This window comes from Archocentrus centrarchus, unplaced genomic scaffold, assembly GCF_007364275.1.
Source record: "Archocentrus centrarchus isolate MPI-CPG fArcCen1 unplaced genomic scaffold, fArcCen1 scaffold_44_ctg1, whole genome shotgun sequence".
Lineage (NCBI taxonomy): Eukaryota > Metazoa > Chordata > Actinopteri > Cichliformes > Cichlidae > Archocentrus > Archocentrus centrarchus.
Genome location: NW_022060270.1, coordinates 345,649 through 360,000, shown reverse-complemented (window position 1 = coordinate 360,000; position 14,352 = coordinate 345,649). Strand labels below are relative to the sequence as shown.

General features: G+C 43.4%; 1 protein-coding gene across 1 annotated transcript in view; it reads right to left on the bottom strand.

Moving 5' to 3' along the window:
- The window catches only part of jkamp (jnk1/mapk8 associated membrane protein), a 23,404-nt gene extending 9,886 nt beyond the window's left edge, over positions 1 to 13,518 (bottom strand). Inside the window, exons 1-3 of the mRNA XM_030725014.1 lie at positions 13,390 to 13,518; positions 9,368 to 9,447; positions 7,638 to 7,792 (exon numbers count right to left, since the gene is read on the bottom strand). Coding sequence (XP_030580874.1) covers positions 7,638 to 7,792; positions 9,368 to 9,447; positions 13,390 to 13,393 — 239 coding nt within the window. The 5' untranslated portion in view covers positions 13,394 to 13,518. The remainder of the gene's footprint in view (positions 1 to 7,637; positions 7,793 to 9,367; positions 9,448 to 13,389) is intronic.
- Between the last annotated feature and the right edge of the window lie 834 nt (positions 13,519 to 14,352).

Here is a 14,352-nt window from a genome sequence, read left to right as displayed (position 1 = left end):
AAAATTTGTTAACATAAAGGGGAAGCATTAAATACAAAGATAATTTGTTGTTTTCTACTTATAAATATAGACAAAAGATTTTTCTGTGCAACAATTCAAAATTAGATCCATGTCTGATGCTGAAAAACTGGTTCATAGCAGTTACTTGTAGGCTGGACTATTTTAATTCTTTATTCAAGATTCAAGATTCAAGAAGTTTATTGTCATGTACACCGCAAAACACTGTGGTTATGCTGAGCAATGAAATTCTTACTTGCGACTGCTTTACAAACAATTGAAATAAGCAACTAAGTTAAAATAAAATTTAAGAACTAGTATATTAGGAAAGTAAAAGTAGAAAATAAAAATAAATAAATAATAAAGCAAGTGCAATATATACAGATATATACAGATGAAAGAAAGGCAGGTAATCACAGTTTGATAATCAGTCAGTGGTTCAGTAGCCTGATGGCCTGTGGATAGAAACTGTTTTTTAGTCTGGTTGTTCTTGCTTTTACACTCCTGTAACGTCTGCCAGACGGCAGGAGTGTGAACAGTGTGTGCTGTGGGTGGGTACGGTCCTTGATGATGTTGTGTGCCCTCTTTATTACCCGGGTATTATAAGTGTCCTGTAGTGATGGGAAGGCAGCTCCACAGATGAATTGTGCTGTTTTGATGACACGCTGGAGAGCCTTCCTGTCCTGACTGGTGCAGTTTCCATACCACACCGTGATGGAGTTTGTCAGGATGCTCTCCACAGTGCATCTGTAAAAGTTGCTGAGGAGCTTAGGGGATAATCCGAATTTCCTCAGTTTCCTTAAGAAGAAGAGTCTCTGCTGAGCTTTCTTGACAGTCTGTGCTGTGTTGTAGGTCCAGGTGAGGTCTTCACTGATGTGGGTGCCAAGGAATTTGAAAGTCTTCACTCTCTCCACCTGAGTCCCGTTGATGAATAATGGAGCATGCTGGTCTCTTCTCTTCCTCGGGTCAATAATCATCTCCTTAGTCTTCTCTGTATTTAAGGAGAGATTATTTTCCTGGCACCAGGACACCAGCTGGGCCACCTCTTCCCTGTAAGCTGCTTCCTCTCCCCCAGTAATCAGCCCAATGACGGTGGTGTCGTCAGCAAACTTGACGATGGAGGTGTTGCTTTGGGAGGGGATGCAGTCGTAGGTGAAGAGGGTGTACAGGAGAGGACTAAGCACACAGCCTTGTGGGGTCCCAGTGCTCACTGTCTTTGTTTCTGATGTCCTGGTACCAACTCTGACTGCCTGAGGTCTGTCTGTAAGGAAGTCCAAGACCCAGCGGCAGAGGGAGGGTGGTATTCCGAGGGTGAACAGCTTTTCAACCAGCCTGCTTGGGATGACAGTGTTGAAAGCTGAACTGTAGTCTATAAACAGCATTCGAACATAAGTGTCCTTATTTTCAAGGTGTGAGAGGGCTGTATGGATGGCTGCATTAACAGCATCATCAGTTGAACGGTTCTGACGGTATGCAAATTGCAGGGGATCTAATGTGTCCGGAATGGATCCTTTAATATGGGACATGACCATCCTCTCAAAGCACTTCATTACAAGTGAAGGGAGTGCAATGGGACGATAGTCATTCAAAGAGGTTGTGTTGGTTTTCTTGGGGAGGGGCACTATAGTGGTGGACTTGAAGCATGTGGGCACAGATGATTGGGAGAGGGACAAATTAAAAATATCTGTAAAAACCTCGGCCAGCTCTGAAGAGCAGACCCTCAGAGCACGGCCAGGGATGTTGTCGGGGCCAGGTGCTTTTCGGGGGTTGGTCCTCCTCAGGGCCTTGCACACCTCAGTCGATGTTACAGTGGGTGAAGAGCTCTGTGTTGCCTCCGGTAGTAGAATCTCTCTACGTTGGATGGAGTTGAGGGTGTCAAAGCGAGCATAGAACTGGTTCAACTCATCTGGTAGGGCGTTGTTGCAGGCTGTGATCCTGCTGTTCCTCTGCTGAAAGTCAGTGATGTGTTGCAAGCCCTGCCACATGCGTCGGGAATCAGAGTGTTTGTAATATCCCTCCAGCTTCAGTCTGTACTGCCTCTTGGCTTCCCTGATGGATCTACGTAGGTCATATCTGGTCTTTCTGTAGCCCTCCGTGTCACCAGAGGCAAATGCAGTTGAGCGTGCATGCAGCATGGAGCGTACCTCACAGTTCATCCATGGTTTCTGGTTGGGATATATCTTGCAGCATTTGGTGGGGACAATATTATCAATGCATGTGCTGATATAACCACTGATGCATATTCCTCTAAATCCACAGAACTGTCCTCTCTCAGAGCAGCATTCTTAAACACATCCCAGTTTGTGGCATTAAAGCAGTTCTGAAGCAGCAGATCAGTCTCTTCACTCCAAACTTTAATTCTTTTAATTGCTGGGGGGGCTTGTTTGAGGAGCTGCCTGTACTTTGGATAGAGGAACACAGAAATATGGTCGGACTGTCCAAAATGTGGGCGGGGCACAGCCTTGTATGCATCCCTCACATTGCTGTACACGTGATCCAGAATGTTGTTATTCCTTGTGGGAAAGCTCACATGTTGATGGAACTTAGGGAGAACAGTCCTGAGGCTGCAATTGTTAAAATCCCCGGCAACAACAAACACAGCATCTGGGTGGGCGGTCTCATGTTTGCTGATGAAGTCGTGCAGTACTCCTAGCGCTGTGGTCCTATCGGCTCGCGGCGGGATATAAACAGCCAGCATTAACACAGCACTGAACTCCCTCGGTAAATAAAAGGGTCTGCACTTCACCATCAACACTTCGATGTCAGTACAACAGTGTTTCTCCACCACCTGAACGTCCACACACCATCGCTTGTTGACATAAACACATACACCGCCACCTTTGTTTTTACCCGAGGCAGATGTGCGGTCTCCGCGGTGCACTGAGTGGGTCTGTAGTTGAATGGCCGAGTCCGGCGTAGTTGCAGTGATCCAGGTTTCCGTGAAGATCAGAGCACAGCACTCCCTGATCTCCCGCTGAGCTATTGTCCTAGCTCTCAGCTCGTCCATCTTGTTTTCGAGAGAGCGGACATTAGCTACCAAAAGGCTAGGCAATGGTGGTCGTGTGGCTCTAGCCTTTAGTTTAGCATGTAGCCCTCCTCTCTTGCCACGCTTCCGTCTTGGATGCGCTCGTTGTCGGCTGCTCTGCCTGCCTGAGCGTGATCGTGGTGTTACGGCCTGCTGGCTGGAGCTGGCATGATCCAAACACAGAAGAAGGCTATGGTCCAAAAGGTCTAAGCTAAGCCCATGGGAAACTTTTCCAATGTCCAATAGTGTTTCTCTGCTGTACGTGATCCTTGAGTACAAGCACTGAATATTAGCCACACAAACTAGCACTAGAATAAACAACAAATACAATTGGTGTAGGGAGCGCGTCGCAAACACGTCTGCCACGGAGGGCGCCATGTTGAATCCGGAGAAGGCGGAGTCCAACGTTCCTTAAACTTACCCAAAAAGCCTTCATTTGATTAAAAATGTCCCAGTGAGAAAACATACATTTCCTTTATATTGGCTCCTCTTGCCTCCCTGTTAAATCCAGAACTTAAATGAAAATCCTTCTCATATACAGCACCATGAAGTTTGCCCCCGTCGTGATTTAATTTTTAGTCTTGCATATTTGTCACACTTTTACTTTCCAGGCCATGGTTACACAAAAGAGGAAAAAAAGCATGGAACATCTTCTACAAATTGTGCTCTGGCCTGAAAATATACAACTTACTGTGACATGAGACTGAGGAAAGAGGCCACACAAAAACCCACAAGAGTTCAAGACCTGAAGCAGATACAGCAGATTCATGAATGAAACATACAAGTGCTGTTGTAAAAGGTTGAGCTGGCTGTGGCTCACAAGATAGACGATGTAATCTACTAATTAGGAGGTTAGTGGCTCAAATCCTGGCTGTTCCTGTCTGCATGCCAAAGTATTCCTGATGAAGATACTGAAGCCCAAGTTGCTCCTGATGTGCACTGGAGTGTGTGTGTGTGTGTGTGTTAGGCAAAAGCACTTAGACATAGAAAGTGCTTGGATGAATGTGAATGGATGAATGAGACATGCTGAATAAACTGCTTTGAGTGCTCACGTAGAGTAGAAAATAGCTATAAAAGGACCAGACCATTTACAGCAATCTGACAGCAGAGCAAACACGTCCTCCAGCTGCATTCCCGAGCCAGCTGAGAAATATAATCTCTCCAGCGGGTCTGCCCCAGGGCCTCCTCCTGGGAGGTCATGCCCAGAACACCTCACCCAGGAGGCATCCTAGTCAGATGCTTGAACCACCTCAACTGGCTCCTTTTGATGAAGAGGAACAGCAGCTCTACTTTGAGCCCCTCCCAAATAGCTGAGCTCCTAGACCTCCTGTCTCTAAGGTAGAGGCCAGCCACTGTTCGGAGGACGCTCATTTCTGCCGCTTGTATTCACGATCTCGTTCTTTCGGACACTACCCAACGCTCATGACCATAGGTGAGTGTAGGGACGTAGATCGACCGGTAAATCGACAGCTTCGCTTTCACACTCAGCTCCCTCTTTACCACGACAGACCAGTGCAGCATCTGCATAACTGCAGACGCAGCCCCAGATCTCACAGTCTGGGGCCTCCGACAAGCATTCCCAGCACACCCTCACTGCACTGCACTGCCTGTGCAGCATCCTCCCCCCGCCACCTGATCCAACTCACCACCAGGTGGTGATCAGTTGACAGTTCAGCTCCTCTCTTCACCGGAGTGTCTAGAGCAGTCATACTCATCTCACGGCCCGCAGGCCAAATCCGGCCCGTGATTGGCTGGTGACCGGCCCGCGGCCATTTCTTGTAATTGCTCAAAATTAAAATAATTTTCCCTTTTATTGTGTAACAAATGCTGAATAATTCCCCCTTGTGTTCACAAAGTGAACTGTCTGTAAGACAGAATCATTAGTTTGTACACGGCCCTTTAGGTCCTAATGATTTGGGCCTTTAAGGTAGTGAACAGTTTGCGCAGGTCAAGAATCACTGCTGATCTGCGAGGAAAAGACGTGTCCTTAAATGAATATCTTGGCAAAAATTGAGTGAGGTTAGTAAGCGGAGAAAAGTTGACGTCGAAAACAGACAGTTTAATAACAAATGCTGTGCCTTTTGCCCATCAAGAGCAATGCAACAGGTGAGGCCATGTACAATTCTATGAAAAGTTTCTTTGATAAGAATTCTCTGGAGCTGGATAAAATCAACCTCCTTGTAACTGACGGTGGGCCATCTATGATAGGACGAGAGAGGGGCTTAGCATCACGTCTCATAGCGGACCACCCCACAGTTAGTTCACTACACTGCATCATTCACCAGACGGTGTTGTGTGCCAAACTGTCTGGTGAAATGAAAGGAGTGATGGACACAGTGATCAAAATTGTAAATCACATTCGCTCAACTTCAAGTTTACAGCACCGGCTTTTCAAAATGCTACTACAGGAGCAAGAAGCTCAATATTCAGACCTACTACAGCACAATGATGTCAGATGGCTGAGCAGGGGGCGAGTCCTACAGCGCTTCTTTGCACTGCGCAAAGAAATCACAGAATTTCTTTCCGGTCAAAAAACAAAGAAAGCAGATGAGTTCTCTCAGTTTATGCAAGATCAGGAATCTGTGGCTCTGGTTGCATTTCTGTGTGATATCACTAATCACTTGAACCATCTTAACCTGCAGCTCCAAGGTGGGGATTCGGATGTGGGAGAGCTCTTTGAAAAAGTGAGCACTTTTCAGACAACCTTGGGCGTATTCGTGGCGGACATAGAGGGGAAAAAACTTCACTTCCCTACCCTGCGTGATGTTCCTACAAATGGGATTGTGCTGTCACGAATGGTAGCACTGTTAAAAAATCTGTCAGAGAACTTCAGATCGCGGTTTCACAACTTCAAAATCCCACAGCAACTGCTACTGTTTGTGCGCAACCCGTTCGCCGTTGCTGTCACCGGGAGCTGCCCAGCAGAGGCAAAAGACGCTGTGCCTGCTATCAGTGAGGGCGCTTTCCAGCTGGAACTGGTCCAGATGCAGGCTAATGATGTCCTAAAAGCCAAGTTCAGAGAGGAGAGACTGTGTGAATTTTGGGCACACTCTGTTCATCAGTATCCGAACTCTAAAAGACTCGCTATATACATTTTGACAATGTTCGGATCCACTTACATATGCGAGTCGGGGTTTTCAGTGATGAATCTAATTAAGGACAAAAAGCGCAATAGACTCACCGACTCACATCTCAACCAGTGCTTGCATATTGCCTTGACCTCTCAGAAACCAAACTTCAGTAAGCTCTCAAAGGAAATGAGATGTGTTACCTCACATTAAGCATGTAGTCAGTAACTAATAGTATGTGATGCATGAAGAGGTTAAAACATAAACATCTGATTACATACCTGTGCTGTCTGTTCCAAACTTTAAAATAACTGAAATATAGTAAAGCAGTTTTTTTTTTTTTTTAATTGTATTTCTGAACTATTCCAACATTTGGTGGCTTGCACTGTGCAGTTATGTGTTTAATATATTTTATAAACAGCTTTCACACCAAAAGAGCTGAAATATGTTCATTCTATGCCTAAGAACTGTTAATAATCATTTTCATTTTTGAATTTGTCCAATATTTGCCTGCATAATAGGAAACGTTCCAGCTATGCTGTTCAAGATGGTTCAAAGTATATCTTGCTGAATTGCAGTGGAGCTAATAAAATGCATCAAAATATGAGCACAAGCTATCAGTCTTTTTTAAAGTTTGCTCATTTTATATGAATGTAGTTTAATGGCTGGCCCTCGGCCACTTCTCATTTTCCAAATGTGGCCCTCGGCTAGATCAAGTTGAGTATCCCTGGTCTAGAGCAGATTGCTGCAGATCTGATGATAGGATTACAAAATCAGTCATCAACCCGAGACTTAGGGTGTCCTGGTGCCACGTGCGCTTATGGACATCCTTATGTTTGAACACGGTGTTCATTATGGACAAACTGTGGTTTGCACAGAAGTCCAATAACAAAACACCATTCGGGTTCAGATCGGGCAGTCCGTTCCTCCCAATCACACCCCTCCAGGTCTCACTGTCACTGCCCACGAGAGTGTTTAAAGTCTCCCAGTAGGGCAATGGAGTCACCAGATGGTGCATAAGCACAAACAACAATCAGGACCCGTTCCCTGCCCCAAAGGCGTACGGAAGCAACCCTCTCATCCACCGGTGAAAACTCTGATGTGCAGGCAGCAAGCCGAGGGGATACAAGAATGCCCACCCAGCTCGCCGCCTCTCACTGAGGGCAACTCAAGACTGGAACGTCGTCCAGCCCTTCTCTAGGTGACTGGTTCCAGAGCCCAGGCCATGTTGAGGTGAGCCCGACTACATGGAGGACGGTCCATGTCCCAATAGCTACTCTCAATAGCCAGGGAACGCTCCGCCTGGGCCTTCGCCCTTAGGCACTGCCCAACACATTCCACCCAACCCCTACAATGCCTCCTGCAGATGGTGGGCCTACGGGAGGGTGGGCCCATGTTTCCTCTTCGGACTGCGAATATTTATAGAAAATGCACTAGATCGTGATAAGGATATGAAATGACTTATATTGGGACATGAGAGTTTAGTCATATTGCACATCCCTAACACAAATACTTTGGACAGCAGCAGGTGTGGAATCCTGTCTCACCTTTTCTTTCCAGAGTACCACTCAATGAAGAACCAGTGCAACACTAGAGGCAACATGGCCATGAATCCCAGATAGAGCCAGTCGTAGAGCTCGGGGGACTCGGTGCAGCGCTCGCACACCTTCTGGATGTTGGCTCGCTCTCCTCGAGGACAAACCTGCCACAACAGACACATTATTGTGACTGAAATCTTGTCGCAGCTTAAAGTTTGTTTTTTTCACCAAGTTTTCTTTGTTTGCCTAAATGAGACATGGAAATAATTATTAGTATCACTGCAACTTATTTCACTGCAAGAACAGTGATTAAAAATCCACAAGAAATCCATTTGCAACTATGGACTCAAATTCTTTTGGCAGTGGTCATGTGCATGTTATTTTATGTATTCTTGATTACAGATGAAATATTCACAGTATTCATATGTCAGATATTCTCTTTCCTAGTAAAGTTCAACTGCTTTCAGGAAGTACTCTAAGTGAACATGCTGGACACAGAAATTAATATCAGAGAACAATTACATAAATGGGACTGACGGAGGGAAAAAAGTGTTAATTGATGGATCACAAAGCCTCCACCTCACCCCGTCCCAACCATACGCTTCTGTCACAGCCCTCCGCCTCTCCTCCTTCACTGCAGCCATGAACCCTCTCCTTGATTTCTCTGTGTCTCTGTTGGCAGCTTCAAATTCAGTCCCTCTTCTGCACATCTGAACCATCTCGGCCTGGCTCAGCTGTCCTTCTAATGTACTCCTTTATAGTCCAGCCCCTCTTGGTCACTCCCAACAAAACCTTAGCATCTTCCACTATGCCACCTTCAGCTCCACCTCCTGTCTTTTTTTGGTGCCATCAACTCCAAACCACCCATTGAAGCAGATCTCACTGTCATCGTGTAAACCTTTGTGTTCACTGCTGCTGCTATCCTGGTCACAAACTAACTTTATGTCCTGAAAAGTAAATTCCATAATTTGCCTGAGTATTAAATTTTTCTCTTTAGATGACAGATGGGAGGCTGTTAATGCAGCTACGGCTTTTAATATTAGGTGGAGCTGGGAGAGCTCTCACTAGACGCATGTGCTGTTGAAAAAGTGATTATTAGACCATATGGTCAAAACTTCAAACCTTGAACACAAACGTCAGCAGGATGGTTAGGTTACCATTTTTAGCACTGCACTCTGAGCTTATTGTTGCAAAATGTGTCCACGCTGATGACGTCAAACGGTTTGAAGTGAATAGTGTCTGCTGGTGTTTGTGCCTCAGGTGGGAACCGAGCGTGCTGTTCCTGCCTGATCAGGAGCAGCTTTCTGCTGGAGGCTGCTGAAGGAAATACTACATCATCACCGGAGGTGGAAACATGGCTCTGGCTCTAAGACATGCCTAGGCTCGTCTCACTGCACACTAGGAAAAGTAAATGTTGCCATAGCAACAATATGCCACTTTTATATAGTATGCATTTTTTTACTGGTATTATCACAGACAACATGATATGGCACAGCCTTAACATAACAAAAGATTCATCCTGTCTTCATGAAGAATAAAGTTAAGTTAAAGTTAATTTAGCTCAGGTATGAGACTGGTGCTCAGTATGAGCAGATCTCAGATCAGAACAGCTCCTTTATGTTTAAGTGATGATAAACTCAATAAATATGCATTAATCTTTTCTCTAATGATGGGCACACTGAAACTCACATACTGTCTGACAACAGCACATCAATAATAAACTCAGAGTTAGTACTCACACCACACTCTCCCTCGACTGAGCCGTTGACCATCATCCTGCCACAGTACAGGCCTGGACACGTTGAACTCATGGCCACCGCTGCAAGGACACACAACCACTGTGACGTGTGTAACATCTATTCTACAATACAACATTCTCAAACAGTCAAGATGACTGAAGCTGAAAGAGTCAACCAGGGCTTTCAAATTGTTTTGGAGTAGCAGGGGGGCATGCCAAAGTAGCAGGCACCTTATGACCGAGACCGAAGCCATGACGGCAGCAGACGATATGAATAGTCACATGGCAGTCGTGAACCAATCAAATGGCTCAGATTGAAAGAACGTAAATACTGTTACGTGCGTCCACATGGCGCTTGGAAATAGAGACGGCGGATGGCGCAAGGAAATTTTTTTTAGGAAAATTAAAAAGTAGACGGCGCAGAGTGGTGGAAAATGCGCCTGCCGCCGGCATAAGTTGAAAGCCCTGGTCAACTCTCAGCTTTAGTTCAAGGGTTTTTTACATTAAATATAAATTTTACTATGGCGGTGTACAAAAGCATATATATTCTATATATACACACTCCTCAAAACCCCCAAAGGAACACTTTTAATTGGAGTATAGCATGAAGTCAGTCAAACTTCTGGGATCTGATCTGGTCAGTTAAGTAGTGGGTCTGTTAAGTCCCTGAGTAACTAAATAATAAAAATCCTTGATGCAAACTTTTTGCTTCAGTCCATTTAATCCTGAGATCTGTAGCACTCAGGTGTCAGCGCGAGCATTTCATCCACAGCTGGAACTAAAAACAGACCTGCAATAGAAACGGATCTAACAGAGTTCTCTTTGCTCCCATTAACCCTCCCTGAAAGTCTTCTTCTTATTATCATTCAGCAGGGCCTTCAGGCTGCTGGTAACCCTGCTCTCGTCTTCAAGAAAACTGCAAATTTCTCTGGAGGACATGATGTCATCATAACAGAAATTAATGCAATGGGTATTCTGTGAATTCATCAATATCATCCACATGCTCCTCACAGAAAACATCCCAGAGGTGTGCCATGTTGAGATCTGAGCAATGATTTCTTGTTCCAGGGTGGAATGATTACTTTCATGAACACCGAGGCAGCTGAAACTGATGAACGTCTGATACTCACCTGATCATATCCCAGAAGACTTGTTTCACTTGATGCCATACTGATTAAAAAGTGTTCCCTTCGTTCTTTTAACACTGTAAAGTACTAGTCAAACGTTTGTTGATTGTAAATTGTTACAAGTAACTGTTACTTTACTTTATATTTATTCTTCTTTAATATACTTGGAAAACAGTCCTAAGTATTCTATGGGCATCAGTGGGACTGAATTTCAAATGTAATGCAGAGGTCAGTAAAGAGTCCTTGCTTCGCCTGCTGCATTTAAAATTGGTTTTAAATGTTCAGAAATCTGTGATCTTCTTAAAAGCTTGACCACAGGGTACATGTGTACAAGTATCTGGGTATGTGACAGATGATAATCTTCTCTTTAATGTACACACTGCAAATCTTATTAAGAAGCTCAAAGTGAAGATTGGTTTTTACTTAAGACTAGGGGTGGGACTCGATTAAAAAAATTAATCTAATTAATTAGGAGCTTTGTAATTAATTAATTGCATTTTAATCTCATTTAAATATTTAACATGATAAATATTAATTTAGGTTTGGGTGATGAATGAATCAATATACATAAGCTTAAACTTCTAAATCTTGTTTATTTTCCCACCAGTCTGCTACACAGACCAACGAAGGGTGGAAGTGCTCCTGTGATAAGCAAACTCCTGAAATTAAAGTTAAGCATCATAACTGGATAGTTTTATTTAACATTAATGTCTCACTTAATATAGTTAGAAATTAATCATTCTCTCAGCTGTATTCCTTGATGTTGTTATGCTTGTTTTAACAGCTTATTTTGAATAAAATAATTAAAATTAAACCACAAAAAGGAGAAAAAGTTTGTTCTCCGTTTAACCAGAGCTGTGCTTCGCACTCGCGGTTGCTAGGCGACATGAGCTAGGCAGAGGTGAGGGCAGGTGAGGCTGATATGAAGGCGAGCCGCTCACTTCCGGTCTTTGCGGTCTACGTGGGCTGCGAAGGACGTGGACCGGGTCCTTCGAACGATGCGGCCCCTGAATTTTTGACATCGTGCGTTGATATAATCTGTATGCCGGGAACTCGTGCACTGAGAAACGTTCCAAGGTGCAAACTGCGATTAAAATGCGTTAAAATGTTTAATTAGTTAATTTCCCCCTAATTAATTAATCAAAATTAACGCGTTAAAGTCCCAGCCCTACTTTAGACATAAATCTTGCTTTTTTGCTAATGCTAAGGAAAAAAAACTGTGGAAGCAACATTTTTGTCTGTAGTTGATTATGGGATGCACTCTCCAGTCGTCCTTCACTATATCATAGTTCACTTATTGCAGCTTCTCTGTTTCATGGAGTTTTCACGATATTGCAGGATTTTGCAGTATTTCTGTAACATAACTATGTTCATCACTCCGACATACGCCTTTCATGGAAATGAAAGTTACGGCCGAGGGCAAAGATGCTGCAGCACCTTCATCACCATCGGTACTGCACAGCTACATTATTCATCATTCAAGTTGTAGTAAGAGCGTGGGAAAAGTTTACAGGAGTGTGGGAACAGTTTATAAAGCCTTACAATATATATAAATAATAAAATAAATATATAATAAATATGATGCCCCTACTTTGCGGGGTCTCTGGAACGCAACCCCTGCAATATGCGAGGGATGGCTGATATACAAGCTACCTCTTCAGTGCTAGAATCTTGATGCAGTATACCATGCTAGTGATCTCAAGCTTCAATACGAACCCTGGGCTTACAACTCCAGAGAACCACTGCTTCCAAGCTTGCTTCAGGATGAAAAACATCACGTGACATATGACATCCGAAGCAGCAACCACTTCATTCTCGAAATGAATCACCTGACTGGATCAGGTGAGTCGCTGACACCGCTTCAACTCGTTATGAGCAAAAACAAAATTCAATCCAAAAAACGACAGACCCGCAAAACTTTTCCGATACTACACACGCAGGAGCGCAGCTATATACTTTCTGAGGTGTATGAGACATTTTTTAGCGCCCCCCCCCCCCCCCCCCCCGACAACACACACACACACACACACACACACACACACACACACACACACACACACACACACACCCTCTCAAGGTTTACTGTCTTCATGTGTGCAGATCTCACTTATTCGTGGACTTATAAGATACAAGATGTCTATTCCAGGCTTTTATTTTCCACTGCTGTGTTTTCCCATTTTAAAGCCATGTTATTTAAACTTCCAGTTTACCTCTGTACCCTTCCGTGTCCTCGTACCCAAAGGTTTGAAAACAGCATTTTCTCTGAACCTTGGAAATGGAATAATTTACAGAAAATCTTAATTTAAATATGTCTCTGTTAGTGAATTTAAATGCATAATAATGAATGCAGTTAAGGAGACTTATGGATGTCTCCTTTAAGAAGTGTTATGTGTAGTACTGAAATGTTTGTGTTTATATGGCTGCCATCTCTCTTGTAAAACAGATTGTGATCTCAGTGGGACTCCCTGGTAAAAAACAAATAAACAAACAAACAAACAAACAAACAAAAAAGGTAATCATCATCATCATCATCATCATCATCATTATCATCATCATCATGAAGGATAAGTGGAAGAGAATAGATGGATGGAAGACAAGGTAGCGTTAGCCTGAGAGAAACAACAATCCACTCCAGTTCTGAGGAAACCTGCACGCACTGCAATGCCTGCAACTGACACACAATATTACTCTCCCTGATTTAAACGTAAAGTGCCACTACTCAAAAATTTTACTTGTTACCGTATCAACGTGAAGTTGTCAGCTAATCTGCCTAGCTCACAGCTAGCGCTGACTAGCATAATGTATAAAATACATAATGTGAGCACCGCGGCAAAGTCTCTTAAAAAGCGAAGTGTCATAAGATGAAAAGTGAGAGTAAAACGCAATTTCTACTTACACATTTAAAGCACCGAAATTGCTCAGGATTTGGTTTTATAACGCCAGTTCAACCGGTATTTGCTTGGTACTGATAATACCGGACGCAAACAAAACAATGTAGCCGAAGAAGACTTCTTCTTTTGTTGAGTTGAGCACTACTACGCTACAGTGGTGTGTGGCTGCCCTCTGCTGGTGTGGTTTGTATTGTTTGTTTGCTCCTCGCCATCTGCAGGTTTTAGATCGCACAGGAGCAATAAAAAAAAAAAAAAACACCTAAATCTTTTTCGTGTCACCTTTTTCTATTTTTTGATAAACACTTACCAAAATCAAATGGAATATGTACGTTCACTAGCAACTTTGTTAGGCACACATTGCTGGTACAGCGTTGGACCTCTTAATTTCAAAACTGCCTTAAAATACAAAGGTGCCAAAAGTACAGACATTCTTCACTCAAGCAGAAATACAGATTCTTGCATTAAAAATATTCTTGCAAATGCTAAAGTACTGCTTTAACTTCTTTAATCAAGTAAAAGTACAAGGTCTGAAAGGTAGGCAAAAAGTAACTATTTTTAGTAGTTGGTATTTCTGCTAAGGAAATTGGACCTCATGTCATATTAATATAATAATAAAATAATATTAATAAATGGGAATACAAAATTTTATTTAATCTTCTGCTATGTAGAACATAAACAGAAAAAAAATTGTTCTGTTGTTTTGTTTTGCATGGACATGGAGAAAAAAAACATGGGAAGAAAAAAAGATGTACTTTTGTGAGATCTCACAAAAGTACATCTTTTTTTTTTGTTTTGTTTTAATGATTTTTGTATAATGTCTCCAGCATGTCCTTGGTCTGCCTCAGGGTCTCCTCTCAACAGGACATACCCAGAACACCTCACCTTAGAGGTACCCAGGAGGCACGCTGAAAGGAGCCTAACTGGCTCCTTTCAATGTGGAGGAGCAGCAGTCTGAGTCCCACCCGAAT